At 39.3% G+C, this 15,590-nt stretch overlaps 1 protein-coding gene across 3 annotated transcripts in view; it reads left to right on the top strand.

Moving 5' to 3' along the window:
- Positions 1-15,590, top strand: part of LOC138824436 (tubulin-specific chaperone cofactor E-like protein) — a 51,428-nt gene that overhangs the window by 16,098 nt on the left and 19,740 nt on the right. For all 3 annotated transcript variants that reach the window (XM_070018286.1, XM_070018288.1, XM_070018287.1), the window contains exons 2-5: positions 4,998-5,139; positions 7,245-7,384; positions 13,243-13,424; positions 14,646-14,902. In XM_070018286.1, the coding sequence (XP_069874387.1) occupies positions 5,007-5,139; positions 7,245-7,384; positions 13,243-13,424; positions 14,646-14,902 (712 nt within the window). In that variant the 5' untranslated portion in view covers positions 4,998-5,006. The remainder of the gene's footprint in view (positions 1-4,997; positions 5,140-7,244; positions 7,385-13,242; positions 13,425-14,645; positions 14,903-15,590) is intronic.

Below are 15,590 nucleotides of genomic sequence, written 5' to 3' on the forward strand. Positions count from 1 at the left end.
TACATATGTGTATATATATTTAAACTGAGTATTTGGAGGTGTTTTTTTTTGAGCTTGGGACATGAAAGATTGCAGGTTTCCTTGCTTGCTTACTTGGACTTATTTTGATTGTGTGTAGTTTTGCATTCTCTTAGTTTGTATCTTATTTGCATCTGAGATGATTGCCCATGATTTATACAGGTTTGAGTGGTTCTGGAGCTCTAGGTAAAAGATGCTGTTGAAACCTGGTGACCATTACTTCCATAGTGAGAGTTCACTTTTTTATTCTTTTGAGCTGACAGTGGTAGATAGCACTTCTTTGATGTTTTTGTTAAACGTTTCGAGGAGTCTGTTGGCATTCTATTTGAGACAGGCCTTTGATAGGAGCTCTGGTGCCTGTTGCTAGTGGCGGAGCACCTGCTTTGTGTTGTGTGCTGTTGGTGATAAGTTTACGTTTAAAAACCCTTTCAACCTGAAAGTTCTTGAAGCATGAAGATGTACATGTGCCTGCCCAATCAAACATTGAGACAGGGTTGCCACCGAGGGTAGCCCTGTGCAGAGACATCTGTGCTGATGGGAAGAAGGGTCCGCATGGCAGTAGAACAGTGCTGCCTGCCCCTCAGCTCAGGAAGGAAGGTCTTAAGCAGAGCACAGCCTTGCGTCCTCAAGGTGATGTAAAGGACCTATTATCAGTGTCTTCCATAGTCCAATGCGTGGTTAATTTCTCAGGTAAAACTTGTGTTTGGCTTGATGAGTGGATATGCAAGTGTCTGCTGCGGTCTAGGCATTAGTGAATGGATTTCTCAAAGCCTAATTTACATGGTCCTAGTGGTAATTGAGGCCCTGGGCCAAGTTTAATGACTACTTTTATATTCAGGCATGTTTTTTCCCCCCAAATTCTGTTTTGTTTTTGTTTATATTTTGGTAATACTGAGGTTTGAACTCAGGTCCTTGTACTTGCTAGGTACACATTCACCACTTGAGCCATGCCTCTGGCCATTTTTTGCTTTACTTTATTTTTCAGGTCCTGTCTTCTACCTTTTGCTTAGTGCTGACCACAGAACACAGTATGCTACTTTCCACCTTGCTGAGATTACAGGTGTGAACCACCACACCCAATTAGTTTTTGAGATGTCTCCCTAACTTTTGTCCTGGCTGCTTTAAACCACATTGCTGGGATTGTAGGCATAAGCCACAGTGCCTAGCCTTTTTTTTGATTCTTATATAAAAACCAAAGGATATTTTAGACTTCTTAAGTGAAAAAGCTGGAATAAAGAAGTTAGATGATTAGCTTATATGTAGCTAGCTATTGAGAGGGCAGAAATATGCTATGTCCATGTGCCTATCTGCAACTTCCTTTTGTAACTAATAGCATTTGGATATTTTAGAGCTTTATGATAACCCTGTAATCCATATGGTGTGCTTGTGTCTTTTGGGACACTATAGCAACCTGTAATTTAAGTACTCCAGATATCAATAACTTTGGAGATGTAGGTGTTTGAGTCCTAGAAAAATATAGTAATTTACTTGCTTATTATTGGTGAAAAGTGAATGGAACTTAAATTTTAAACTCTTCATCCTGAATTCTCTGCATTCTACCCAACATCCTGGTGGTTTCAGTACTCTGTAACATTTACTGAACCCTTGCCATGTAAGGGTATCCTGTGCTTGATACTGTGAAGTGAAACGGAGATAAATGGAATCGCACAATTCTGCTCCCTTTAAAATTTAATGACAGCTAGGATAATCACAGGAACAACATACCTGGTATTTGGCATAATTAAACCGTATAAGTACGTGTAGACTAGTGCCACTCTAGTGGAGTATGTCACCAGTAATGGTAAGCAATTTGAAGCATTCATTATCTGGTTGATACCAAACAGCTGTATGAGAAGAAAGCTGTTTAATATTCTCTTCAATGCTCGTTCCTGCTGCTCTCTTCCAGGAATACATACTAGCAGTCCTTCTCTGCCTTGCCCGCTCTCCTGGCTTCTTATAAACCCCTAGCCAGGGGCTCTATTTTTTCTTCTTGTAAGGCTCTCAGGGCCTTTTGCTCTCACCTGGCTTTTCTTTTGCCTACAAAGGGCTCTTTACCATTTGAGCCATACTTCCAGGCCTCTACTGTTTTAATAGAAGAAATGTTAGCAATTGCCTCTGGACCCCTACTCTTGGTTTTGCCAGTTTATTCTCTCTCTCTCTCTCTCTCTCTCTCTCTCTCTCTCTCTCTCTCTCTCTCTCTCTCTTGTCTCTCTGTCCCTGTCTCTGTCTCTCTCTCTTTCTCTCTCTCTCCCCCCCTCCCATCTTGGGGCTTGAACCCAGGGCCTAGATCTACTCCTAGAGATTATTTGGCTCAAGGCTAATGCTCTACCACTTGAGCTAGGACTCCACTTTCAGCTTTTTTGGTAATTTATTGGAGATAAGAGTCTTACAAATTTTCCTGCCCAGGCTGGCTTTCAACTTCGATTCTCATATCTTAGTCTCCTGAATAGCTAGGATTTCAGGCATAAGCACTGGGTACTCATCCCTTTTCCTCTCTTATTTAAATTCTCAGAATATCACCATAGATTCTACTCTTTTCTTTCTTTTTTTTTTTTTTTTTGGTCGGTTGTGGGGCTTGAACTCTCGGCCTGGGCGCTGTCCCTCAGCTCTTCAGCTCAAGGCGAGCACTCTACCACTTGAGCTACAGCGCCACTTCCGGTTTTCTGGTGGTTTATTGGAGATAGGAGTCTCATGGTCTCTCCTGCCCGGACTGGCTTTGAACCATGATCCTCAGATCTCAGCCTCCTGAGTAGCTAGGATTACAGGCGTGAGCAACCAGCGCCTGGCTCTACTCTTTTCTTGACTGTGCCTCTGCCTGTGCCTTGAGTGTCTCTGGTCCCCATCGTTCTGCTGTTGTAACTCCTCCTGTATTCCAGTGCGGGCCCAAGTCTTCATCTCTGGCTAACCTTTCTCACCCAACTTTAGACTATTTCCACAAGGCCCCAAATTAGATATGGATAAAGTAGAGCTCATCATTTTCCCTTTCAAAAACTGGTTATGATCCGATTTTCTTGATTAGTCGGTGGTTGGTTATCTGTAGTAGAAACCTGAGGGCCAGCCTTGACTTCACTTTCTCCCTCAGAAGTATGGTGTCTATAAAGCTTGCTTTAGAAACTGACCTTGCTGACTTTTTTTGCCCATTGTGTCATTTCAGGCTCTCATGACTATTGTTGCAGTATCTCCCTGTCTCTTCCTCCTGCCTTCAGTGTTACTCTCATTGTACTGGGGATTGAACTCAGTGCCACAGGCTTGTTGCAAGCTCTCTACCACTTCAGCTATCTTCCCAGTCACTTTGCTTTTAGTTTTGTTTTACAGATAGGGTTTTAAGCTAACTTTTTTTTTTGGGGGGGTCGGGTCGTGGGGCCTGAACTCTGGGCCTGGGCGCTGTTCCTCAGCTCTTCAGCTCAGGGCTAGCACTCTACCACTTGAGCCACAGCGCCACTTCCGGCTTTTTCCTTTTTTTTGCTTATGTGGTGCTGAGGAATCAAACCCAGGGCCTCAGGCATGCAAGGCAAGCGCTCTGCCACTGAGCCACCTTCCCAGCCCTTAACCTAACTTTTGTTGGGCTGGCCTACAACTGTCGTCCTCCAACTGCAATCTACTTACCTAGAGCTCCTGAGTAGCTTTGATACCACCATACCTGGTTTACTTTTGAGTGGAGTCTCACTGTGACCCCATGAGCCATGAACTTCAGCCCTCCCATTTCTGCCTTCTGCTTGGCTGGATTCGAGGTTCATGCCACTCTGCCTGTCCCCCTGCTTTCAATCTTGATTCACTAAAGCCAGCAAAGATAGGAGGAACTAAATAAATGCTAGAGTGAGTTTTCCAAAAAAATTAATGGTCGTATTCGTTCTTTTAGTTTCTTTGTGCTTGCTATAAGATGAAGTTGAACTAATTAGTATGGCATACAAGGTTTCCTCCGAGCCTCTGGTGTTGGTGTTCCTCCTGGTACTGTTGACAGTCATCCTACTCTCCAGCACCACATTCCTCATAGCCCACGGTGCATCCTTGAGGCTTTTCTTTCCAAGTCCTCATGTCGCTGAGTATTCCCCACCCTCCTCATTTCTGAATATTTTAATTTGAACAGTAGCCAGATACTTGCCTGATTGTTGGAGGTTAGTTATAATTGCCTACCTTTTGTTTGATATTTCATTCAGAGCATAGGCCAGCCCTTGAGATAGTGGGTTATTAGGCTGACAGTTGTTAACTCGTTTAATATTACCTGTTTTAATATATGAATTAATACCAAGAAAATGCTGGAGTTACATAATGCATTGACTCTTAGCTGAGGTTGAATAGACTTGAGTCAAATCAAACTCAGAAACAAATGAAATAGCATGTTGTATTAGGTTAGGATTGGGTCCAATTGAAAAGAACAATGGCTTGAATAGAATAGGCTACTTACTTGCCAATGAAATTGCCAAATATGTTGGCAGTTCGCCCATGATGTCCTAATGGGGTCCAGACCCCCTGAACTCTTCACTGCCTCTCACTAGGGTGCATTCCTGTGCCTGTGCTCCAGCACACCACCTATTTTCTATGCAGCAAAAGGACACAAACACAAAGGAGGCCAGATATAAAACATTGGCTTTTTACAAGATGATTCCTGGAAGCTGCCACAGAATATACAGTTAAGGGTTCTGTTATTGTGGAGGCAGAATGAGTTTTAAGAGACACCCAAGCCCTTTAGCCTGGTATTTAATCTATCAGTTCTTTTTTAGTCCTTTTTCCAGTTACTTGCCACGTGAACCCTATGAGCCAGTGGAAAGGCTCTATTTCTAAGTGCTTTGATTGCTTGCAGATACCACATGCTGAGCTGTCATTGCTGTCACGTGTCTGTGCATGTGGCTGCCCTAAGTGGTAAATTCTCCTCATTGTGTCTGCAATGCCTGGACTAGTGCCTGATTGGTAATTGGTTTTCTGTAAGTATTTCTTTTATGAGTAAGAAATAATTTTGATGATTTCTTATGGAATTTTAGGAAAAAAAAATGGACCAACCTAGTGGAAGAAGTTTTATGCAAGTATTATGTGAAAAATATAGTCCTGAAAACTTCCCTTACCGTCGTGGGCCTGGGATGGGGATCCATGTCCCAGCCACACCTCAGGGCTCTCCTATGAAAGGTAAGAGAGATAAGCCTTGAACCATGTATTACTGTAGCTTGCTTTAGCAAGTTGGATCACAGCATTGCCTTGGTGGCCTTCAAGTTATGAGTCAAATAATCTTTAGCACTTGTTATGATTCCAATTGTTCTTAAAGAATCTCATGGGACACCTTTCCTCTAGATTGGCCAGGCAGTCTCCAACTAACCAGCAAAAATCTGGAAGTAGAGCTGTGGTTCAAGTGGTACAGTACCAGCCTTGGGGGTGTGGGGGGGGAAGCTAAGCAAGAGCATCACACCCTGAGTTCAAGCCTTAGTACCTGCACACAAAAAGGGTGGGGACAAGAATAATACCTGAGAGACACTTTTTCAAGTGTGTTTTCTTTTAAAGAACTCAGCATCAAAATAAATAGTACAAAGCTTCCTTTGCTCTCAAAGACCTCGGAAGGACTTTGAGTTGGATTCAAAACATTTCACCTTTACAAAGATGTTGAGCTAAGTGAATGGCACAGTGATTGGAAACTTAGAAAATAGTAAATATGATCAGAGAAGCCTCAAAATTATGACCTTGAAGATAGTAGAATTTAGAGAGAAGATGTATTTTAGAGGGATTACATGTAAACAGAGTTCTAGAAGTGTGCATAGTGTTGTTATGCTTGTCCTTTATCTTAACATTGTGCTTAACAGATTTGGAGCAGTACTTTATAATTAAGGGAAATTAATAATGAGTCATTATTTAGTTCCTATATTTGGAAGTTTCTGAGTGTCATCTCTTAGTACAACTATTTTACATTCCATGTAGCCTGGAATGGCACAGAAGTGACTTCTTACTTTGTAAAAAAAAAAAAAAATTCTTCTAGAATCTATTCTCATTCGAAGAAAAGATATTGAAGAGTACTAAATTGCAAAACCATGTAACTTGAGACCTCTGTTAATAAAATATGACCTTTATTAGTCCTTGCTCTTTACTGAGAAAAGAGTAGTTGATTTCTCATGTTGATTTTTTTTTTAGTAGATATACTAAGAATAGTTTTGACATATCTGTCTATCTATCTCTCTATATATTTTGGTCAGTCATGGGGGCTGAACTCTGGGCCTGGGCACTGTCCCTCAGCTCTTCAGCTCAAGGATAGCGGCCTACCACTTGAGCCACAGTGCCACTTCTGGCTTTTTTTCTGCTTATGTGGTGCTGAGGAATTGAATCCAGGGCCTCATGCATGTGAGGCAAGCACTCTACCACTGAGCCAACTTTCCAGCCCCAGATTTTGACATATATTTTAGAATCAGTTATTTATCAGGTAGTTGTTACCTTAATTTGACCAAAACCATTAAATATTTCAGATTCTGAAACCCTTTCTTGTATTCTAATTATATTTTGGGAAAAAAGGCTAATTTTCTTTGTCTTGTTTTTATTCCTTTTTATATTTTAATTACTTTATTATTGATTTAGAGGTGATATACAGCAGGGTTACCATTACATACATCAGGTACTAAGTACATTTCTTTCCTTTAGCTTAGTATCATCTGTAAAGGCCAATTTTCAGAAGGGACAAATATGGCATGAATAGATGAATATAAAGAAAAAAATGTGAAATTGTGAGTAGCTCCACTAGGTGACAAAAATGTTTTTAATGGTACAAACTTGAACAGAACTAGTTTGACAAGTAGATTATCTAGTCGTTTGAGATAATTCTCAAAGGGAGCAAAAGATATACATCAAACAGATTAAAGAGCTATGCAGAATACTTGAGCTAAAGTAAAGAATTGGGGTCAGTAAGCAGGTGGTAGTAATCCAGATGTAACTTGCATGGATCCAGTGTTCTGATGCTTGATGACTCTGTTGCTGGTGGTTGAGATAAAGAAACCTGCCAGGAATTAAAGCCTTGAGAACTTTTTGGTGGTAGTAATTCAGTGTTTCTGAACTTCTCCTGAGCCAATAGTTAGCTTGCACCCTTAGGTTTCAGGACCACTGGATCCCATTATATCCTGTTTTTATTAGGCCATTGAGTAATTTTTTTATTAATTTGATTTTTTAATTTATTTTGTTGTTTCTTGATTCCTGGTGGATAAATGTATGTAAACAAGAGTTAAGCTGATGTGAAAAGTGTATTGTGTTCTCTGATCCAGATCGCCTCAACCTCCCAAGTGTACTAGTGTTGAACAGTTGTGGAATTACCTGTGCAGGAGATGAAAGAGAAATTGCTGCCTTCTGTGCTCATGTGTCAGAACTAGATCTTTCTGACAACAAACTCGAAGACTGGCATGAGGTAAAGTTTTGTATTGCTGTATTTTGGTGAAAGGCAAAGATAACCATTATATTATTGTGTATACTGTTATTTATTCTGCTGAGTTCTGGTTCTTGCCTTGAGATTCTTGTTTTCTGTATGTCTCAAGGTAAGTAACACTGCATCAACTACCTACAGTGACTTTTCAATTAGCTTTTGTTATGCTTACCTGCTTTCATCAATGTGAAAAGCTCTGTGGAACTTGATTCCAGGCATCAAGAGGTTCATGTGTATACTGAGGTATAGGCACTAACAATGCATTAAATTCCATTTCCCTCTTTCATATATCCTGTGCTTATTCTCTACTTCTGCTTCAGACATAAAATTACTACAACTAGAAAATTTGAAATGTAAGAATTTTAAAATACTTGGATTGGATTATAAAAACATTTATTCTTATTACTGAAGTTTATTCCAACTATTTTCTTAATATTATCAAGTCTCTCTGGCATTTTAACATAACCTTTTGAGGATTTTGGAATTTGACATAATTATCAGACTCTTTTGACTTCCGAGCAAGCAACCCTTAAGTTCATAGATGACATCATCAAAACATTCTGTCTGATTATTATAGATAACATTCCCTACTTGATCAGAGTGTTGCTTGATAGAAGCCACCATGAAGAAGGGATAAGTAGTTCTGCCTACCTGGCTTGTTTTCCTGCCTGACTTTAAATTCATTTTTGGCTGTTGCAGAAGTTTCCCAATAGATTTTCTTGGGCCTTCTTCCTTTGATTTTCCAAAACTCACCACAGACTTCCATTGCTAAAAACTGCATCTGCACTCCTTAGGTACTACCTTTCATTATAGGACCCTTTGCATTTGCTAGAACTTCATCTGTCTTTAGATGTACACTCTTACTTGTAGCCCATGCTAAATGCATGCTAAGAAAAGCATCCTTGCTCTTAATTATGTGGAACCCACTGTTCTTCTTTTCCTCTTTCTAGTGGTCACTTCTTATTTATCCTTCAAGACTTGGTCCTGGTTGCTATTCCTCTGTGAAATTTTCAGATTATCCCAGAGCACCTATGCCTTACTTCTGTGGAAGAAGTGTGGGACAGTCACTTGCTTATTTGACAGCTTTCCTGCTGACTGTGAGCTTATTTCTAGTGAAGATTGTTGTCTTTTGTAATCGACATACTAGGTAGTCACATTTATTGAATGTGTGAATAAATGATTATTATATGTGCATAGGCCACTTAATCCAACTTTTCCTGTGATCCTAAGAAATTCACCTAATTCTTTAACACTTCAATTTGTAAGATAGACTTGCTGATCAAATGAATCACTGAAATACTTTGTAGATATTGAATGCTACACAATTGCTAAGAAGCTTTCTTGTTTAAGAAGTTTTTGGGCTTGAAGATGGTGGCTCATACCTGTAATCCTAGCTACTCAGGAGGCTGAGATCTGAGGATCAAGATTTGAAGCCAGCCTAGCCAGGAAAGGCCATCAGTCTCTGGGATTCTTACTTCCAATAAACTACTCAGAAAAAGCTGGAAGTGGTGCTGTGGCTCAAGTGGTATAGTGCTAGCCTTGAGCACGAAGAGGCTTAGGGACAGTGCCCAGATCCTGTGTTCAAGCCCCAGAACCAGCCAAAAGAAAAAGAAAGAAAGAAAAAAGAGAGAGAAGAAGGAAGGAAGGAAGGAAGGAAGGAAGGAAGGAAGGAAGGAAGGAAGGAAGGAAGGAAAATAAATTTATCTTTAGCATAGCTTGCTCAGTTTTTCTTACCATTTGGTAATTGCTCTTGGTTATATTTACCATTTTTGTTAGGATTTTCACCAAAATTCTGAGATGTTTGTCACTTGATTTCTTTGTGATCTGCAGATTTACAGGGGTGTTATAAGAAATAATCACTATGTACATAGAGTCGGTCCTGCTCTGGTGAGATATGTGGTCTGTATGGGTGATGCATCAGACCAAATCTTCAGGATGAGTTCAGCTGGTGTGCTCACGTGCTGAATCTTCTCAATTAGTTCTTTGGGAGTATGACATTTCACAAAGGCTTTATGCTTTGTGTTTGACCTATGCTTTGATGATGTATAGGAGCTTTTACTTACTAGAGGGAGCCATTTAGTAATGAGGTAATTGCCATTCAAAAGAAAGATATGTGCTATGCAGTATGGATCAGTACATAGAGCTTACACTAAGTAACTCATCTCTTTCTCCACTTGGATTGAGGTCTGTATTATTATTTCTCAGGCCACATTGACACATAGCCAGTGGGTCACACACTTACTTGTACTCTATCTGTACTTGTGTTCCTATCTGTGTTTGGTAGTCTGTTTTCAGGTAAACTGCTTGCTTTCAGCTTTCCATTTTTTAGTTTATTTCTCTTTTCATCATTCCTTTCTTTATATTTCTTCCTTATCCTTAACGGTAGTCAATCCCAACCTTTTAGAATGTAAATCTAAGTGTAAGATGGGAGGAACACTGCCAGCAAAAGAAGATGGGTTTTCAGGCTTGATCAAAGTCATTGCCAAGCTTCCTACACCTTACATGTCTCTGGTTTTGAGACCTTACCTGTCAGCCCATTGCACCCGTGTCTCTGATTACCAAAGAGACCATTTATCCCTAGCCATTAGCTAAGTTGAACTCAGCCAGCATTGCTATAGCACGGTATGCTTTTAGTTCTCTGAATGGTCATTAAGTTGTAAGTAACTTGTTTCATAGTTTAAATTCTTGTCTCATATATTTCCGAAGGGAAAATACATATACATGAGAAACGTAATATGTTTTAGGGATAGGAGCAAAGACTTATCTCCACCTTTCAAAAACTGGGTACCTATGTATTTTAAAAATGCACTTTTAAGCATTGACTTGAGTTTTTATCTAAGTCGAATTTTCTCAAACCTTTGAGAACCTTTATTTCTCTTTTCCTTTTCAAAACCACATTATAAGAGAAATTAAACCAACTAGTTGAGAAGAGGGAGGAATTAGCTAGTCAGGTGAGGTGGAGAATAGCTGGGTATAAATTACAGATTGTTATCTTAAAGCCTTTTCCCCATTTTCCTTAAATCTTGATTTTCTTCCTCTTTAGAAGCCAGAGTGAGGGTCCTCTGTTAAATCATGGGATTGTGGAGGCCCTGAGCTCACTTCATCTCCATGTTTCTATACAAGAGCAAACTCAACTCAGTCAGCTGGAGAAGTCTTTTTATATTTGGAACTTAAAAAAGCTCAGTCAATATACTGCCCTAGGTACTCAGCAGAACCCATACCAGGAAATAGTGGGAAATTGGTGTAATGAATATTATATTTTCTTCAATCTTGTCAATTCGAGTTTATCCAAAAAATCTTTTTTATTTCTTTTTAGAATTATTCGATTCTAGTCCAGTTTCATTTTTTAAGATCTACAAGTCATTATTATAAATCTGTCTTCTCCTTGTAAAATAGTAAATGCAGACAAACTATGAAGATAGTACCATGTATCTGTTAATCTTGGGAATTCTCCCAGAAATTATTTTGAAACCCTTGTGTTACCCATTTTTGAGTATTCCTTCTTTATTACAAAAGTAAAATAGCAGGGGATAGTAAAGGGTTTATGTTGTGTTTCTAGGTTGTATTAACTAGGTTGTATTCTTTGTGCCTTAGGAAAGTGAAATTCCACATTTTTCTCCCTTAGGAGAGCTCAAGTATAGCCAGCTGATCATCACTTTCTGTTTGAAGGTCCTATCACTCAGATCATAGAATGCAGTACTAGGTTGGTTCCTACTTACTGTTGGAACTACTTACTGTGTTGTAGTCGCAGGCTAAACTCAAGATTCCTGCCATGTAGTACACAAATGTTGGCTACCATTTGATCAAGCTTCAAGAGAATCTATATAGACTGGTATAGATTTCTTAGACTTTAAACAGAAGCCTAGTGTATTTTCTATGAAAGGTAGCTCATTTCTTCTCTTTTTAGTTCTTGTAAAATGAGAGTAAGAGTGGCTCACTTGAAAGAGTGAGCGTGTGGAGGGGTGAATCGAGGAGCACAGGGCCTTTCCCTCTCACACTCTCCCCTGCGCCTTCCTGGAGTTAGTCTCTTCCCACTGATTCCACAGTTCCAAATGGAATGCACACAGTGGTCTGGTCTTAAGCACAGATGGCTTCTTTTTGCCTTGGTTCTCCCTTCTAGGTATGCTTTTCCATCCTTTCCAGACTTAGAAACCGATCACCAGATCCCAACTTGAAGCCTGTTACACCTGTGAAATGGGTGGTGACCTGGGAAGCAGGAGATTTTGAAAATTCCACCAATGATTCTGATGGATTACTAGGGTTGAGATGCAATAGGCCATCGCATTCTTACCATAGTAGTAATAGTTGCATTTATTGAATGACCGTGTGTCATTAGTTTATAAGCTGCTAGAAAGTAGATAAGGAAACAAACTTCAAACACTTGCCAGTTGGTATGCTGAGGGTATTACTTGTGTATCTCATTTAATCCTACCAATAATGCAGATAGTTACCTTCGTCTGAAGCCACACAAGCATGTGGTTTGAACCTGTGTTTTCTAATTCTAGAATGAATGTTTAACTGTTCTTTTAGGTTTGGTTCCCTTTTTTATGACTTCTGGTTACCACATTGCTTGGTTAAGTGAAGCTTAATATTTTTGCTGGGCACTTGGCATTATTTAGTACTTGTTTAAGTTCATCTTACTGATGGCCCCTCTAGCCTTAGTTGTCCTTCATTGTTAGGTCGTATGATATTATTATGTTATAATGCACTATGTTGTAGTGTGCATAAAATGGCTCTGAAATTTAAACTCCACCTTTCATATTTGTGACTATGATAGCTTAGTCAAATTATTTGTCACCCTTGAGATTCAGTGTCATCACTTCTTCAAATAAAGTTGCAAGTTGTTTTGAGAATTTAATGAAATAAGTTGTATCAAAGAGATGAATATAATCAGAGGAAATAGTAATTAAGTTTAGTCATTTTCTTATCTTTTTTGTCTTCCAAGCTGTTAGCTATATTATTAAATTGATGGTCACAGTTATGAATGCTTTTGGCTTTTTATAAAATATAAGGTTTTTTTTGTGTTTTTTTTTTTTTTTTTTTGTCGGTCGTGGGGCTTGAACTCTGGGCCTGGGCATTGTCCCTTAGCTCTTCAGCTCAAGGCGAGCGCTCTATCACTTGAGCTACAGCGCCACTTCCGGTTTTCTGGTGGTTTTATTGGAGATAGGAGTCTCAAGGTCTCTCCTGCCCGGGCTGGCTTTGAACCGCGATCCTCAGATCTCAGCCTCCTGAGTAGCTAGGATTACAGGCGTGAGCCACCAGCGCCCGGCTATAAGGTTTTTTTTTAATCTTTAAGTTTTTTTAATCTTTAAAGTTTGGTACTTCTGTGAACCAAACTGAATTTTTTATAAATGTTCTTGAATATACAACTTGAAGTACTACTTTTGCCATTTTAAGCTATCTTTACTTAGGTTTAATATGGTACTGAGAATGAGCTGTAGATGGTATTCAAAGAGAATTGCATGGCCTAATCTTAGTTCTTTAAAAATGTGTAGCCTAGAATGTCACCTAAGCTGTCTTTTTATCTTTATTTATCAAAACAAACATCATTAGAGCAAAATCAGAAACCTTGCTAATGGTGACATAGGAACTCTTTTTTTCATACCATTAACTCTCAGCTATGCTACAGTTTCATGGAAGGAGATTAAATTATTTGCGAAGACTTGTTGAAGTTGCTCATGGTGCTTTGTGGGTATATGCCCTAAGTAAGACTCCCTAAGGAAAAACGTCCTTTTGCCTGGGGACGCACTGACTCACTTAGTCCTTAGCACTATTGCTATTTAAAAGCTCTGATTACTGCCTGATATACTTCTCCCCCCTCCCCCTTTTTCTTTTCTTCCTAGGTCAGTAAAATTGTGTCAAATGTTCCTCAGTTGGAGTTTCTAAACCTGAGTTCCAACCCTCTGAATTTGTCGGTTTTAGAAAGAACATGTGCTGGGTCCTTCTCTGGGGTTCGAAAACTTGTCCTGAACAACAGCAAAACTTCCTGGGAGACAGTCCACACGCTACTACAGGAGTTACCAGAGTAAGCCCAGAGAGCATGGTGGACAGAGAGCTATGTTGCCATCTGTGTTAGCACATAGAATTGTTGCTGATCTCCCAGCTCAGAAATACTAGAACGGCAGTTTGTATGGAAAAGAGGTTAGAAAAATGAAGTATTCAGAATGAGAATGTGAGAATAACCTGGTAGCATTTCTAGTGGAAGACCTGTTCAGTGTTGAGTAGACATAGACGCGGGATGTGGCATCCTTCAGCTGGAAAATGCCCCTGAGACACAGAAGCACTTCCAGATCAACTCAGCCTTCTTCCATTATAATCTTCTGATTACCTGGTTTCAGAATTTTGAGCTCCTTTCTTTGGGAGGTAAAAATAACCATTTACTTCCAAGTTAACATTCAGATGAGTAAAAGCCCCTATGGCCTGATGGGCAAGTAGATTGGTATTCATTTCAACAATTTAAGACACAAATTATACTTTTGTTTGTAAGTTTAGAAATGTTTTCCTTATTGTTGCTAGGAATATATGTGTGCAGAGGAAGGAGTTTAATGAAACATAAAAAGCTGTAGTTTCTTTGTCCAAATTCTTTGCACATCTTAATTTTCACTCTCATGCTAATGAGATTTCCTCCCTGCATACAGCATCTAGCTTGGCATTGAATGAGCTTGTAAATCCAGGTCATACTAATGGTGACCTTTGACAAGCTGCTTAACTACTTTTAGTTCAGTTTCCTTGTCTGTAAAGTAGGCACAGTTATATGGATCTTGCAGAAATAGAAGTACACTCTATTACGTCCCTGGCATAGGATCTGACACAGGGTAGGGATTCAGTAGTTATCATTTCTGTTCATAAATATTTGTTCATTTTTCTGGAATTTTCTTCCATCTCACCTCTCCTAAAAGTCCATGCATTCTTTCCTGGCTGTTCAAACTACAACTTCAGATTCCTTCCTTACGCATCACTATTGTACTTAGAATTGGTACTGCTTAATTTATCACTCAATTACTTAAGCACAAAATTAATTTAGTACTAGCTTATCTCATTTTGATGTTTTACATTCTTTAGGTTTTGTCAGCCTAGCCTACCAAGTATTTTGAGCTTCAAGAAGATATCCTTCTATTTGCCCTATAGTGTCTACCAGAATCTGACATATACTAGGCACTCATTTATCTCTTGAATGTGTGAAAATAGATGTAAAGAAGAAACTAAGCTGCTTGAAGCAATGAAATGTTTCCTTTCTTCTCTGCAGTTTGGAGGAGCTTTTCCTGTGCCTTAACGACTATGAAACAGTGTCTTGTTCTTCTACTTGCTGTCATTCTCTTAAGCTCCTACATATAACAGACAACAACCTGCAGGACTGGACTGAAATCCGGAAGTTAGGAGTTATGTTTCCTTCCTTGGACACCCTCGTGCTGGCCAACAATCACTTGAATGCTATTGAGGAGCCAAATGATTCCCTGGCCAGGTTGTTTCCTAATCTGCGATCCATCAGCCTCCATAAGTCAGGTGCGGAACAGCCTTGGTCTCATTCTATATGCAAATTGATTTGAGCTTACATGGGCAGTAGATTTCTTTCAGTCATAGCTAAACTTTTTATAGGATGAATTTTCTACATGATATACCGAGACCTATAGAACATTTTCCTAAATGCTCTGATGAATATTAAGTAATATAGCATACTAGCAATTTATATTTTATACATTAAAAAGGTCATAATTTAAAAGGAAGTGAAATGAAAGTGATGAATTGGATAGTTAAAAAAGAGGAACTAAAAAAAGAATTACAAATTAGATCATTTTATCTGGACTTGAGGTGAGTAATTTCAATCTCTTGTGACCTTTCAAATGCTCACTTTTCTAGTTACTCTATATAATTGATTGTTAGTTTATTGTCAGCTGATCTTCATTATCATAGAGATGCATATATTTAGCCCATTTTTTTTTATTAATACTTTTTTTCAAAGAATAGTTAATTTAGGCCAGGTGCTAGTGGCTCACATCTGTAATCTGAGAAACTCAGGAGGCTGAGATCTGAGGATCACAGCTGGAAGACAGGCCCAGGCAGAATAGTCCATGAGACTCTTATCTCCAATTATGAACCAAAAGCTGAAGTGGAGCTGTGGCTCAAAAGGTAGAGTGCTAACTTTGAACAAAAGAAGCTTGGGGACAGTGCCCAGCTCTAGAGTTCCAGCCCT

The sequence above is a fragment of the Dipodomys merriami genome, unplaced genomic scaffold, assembly GCF_024711535.1.
Source record: "Dipodomys merriami isolate MVZ:Mamm:240054 unplaced genomic scaffold, mDipMer1.0.p SCAF_129, whole genome shotgun sequence".
Taxonomy (NCBI): Eukaryota; Metazoa; Chordata; class Mammalia; order Rodentia; family Heteromyidae; genus Dipodomys; species Dipodomys merriami.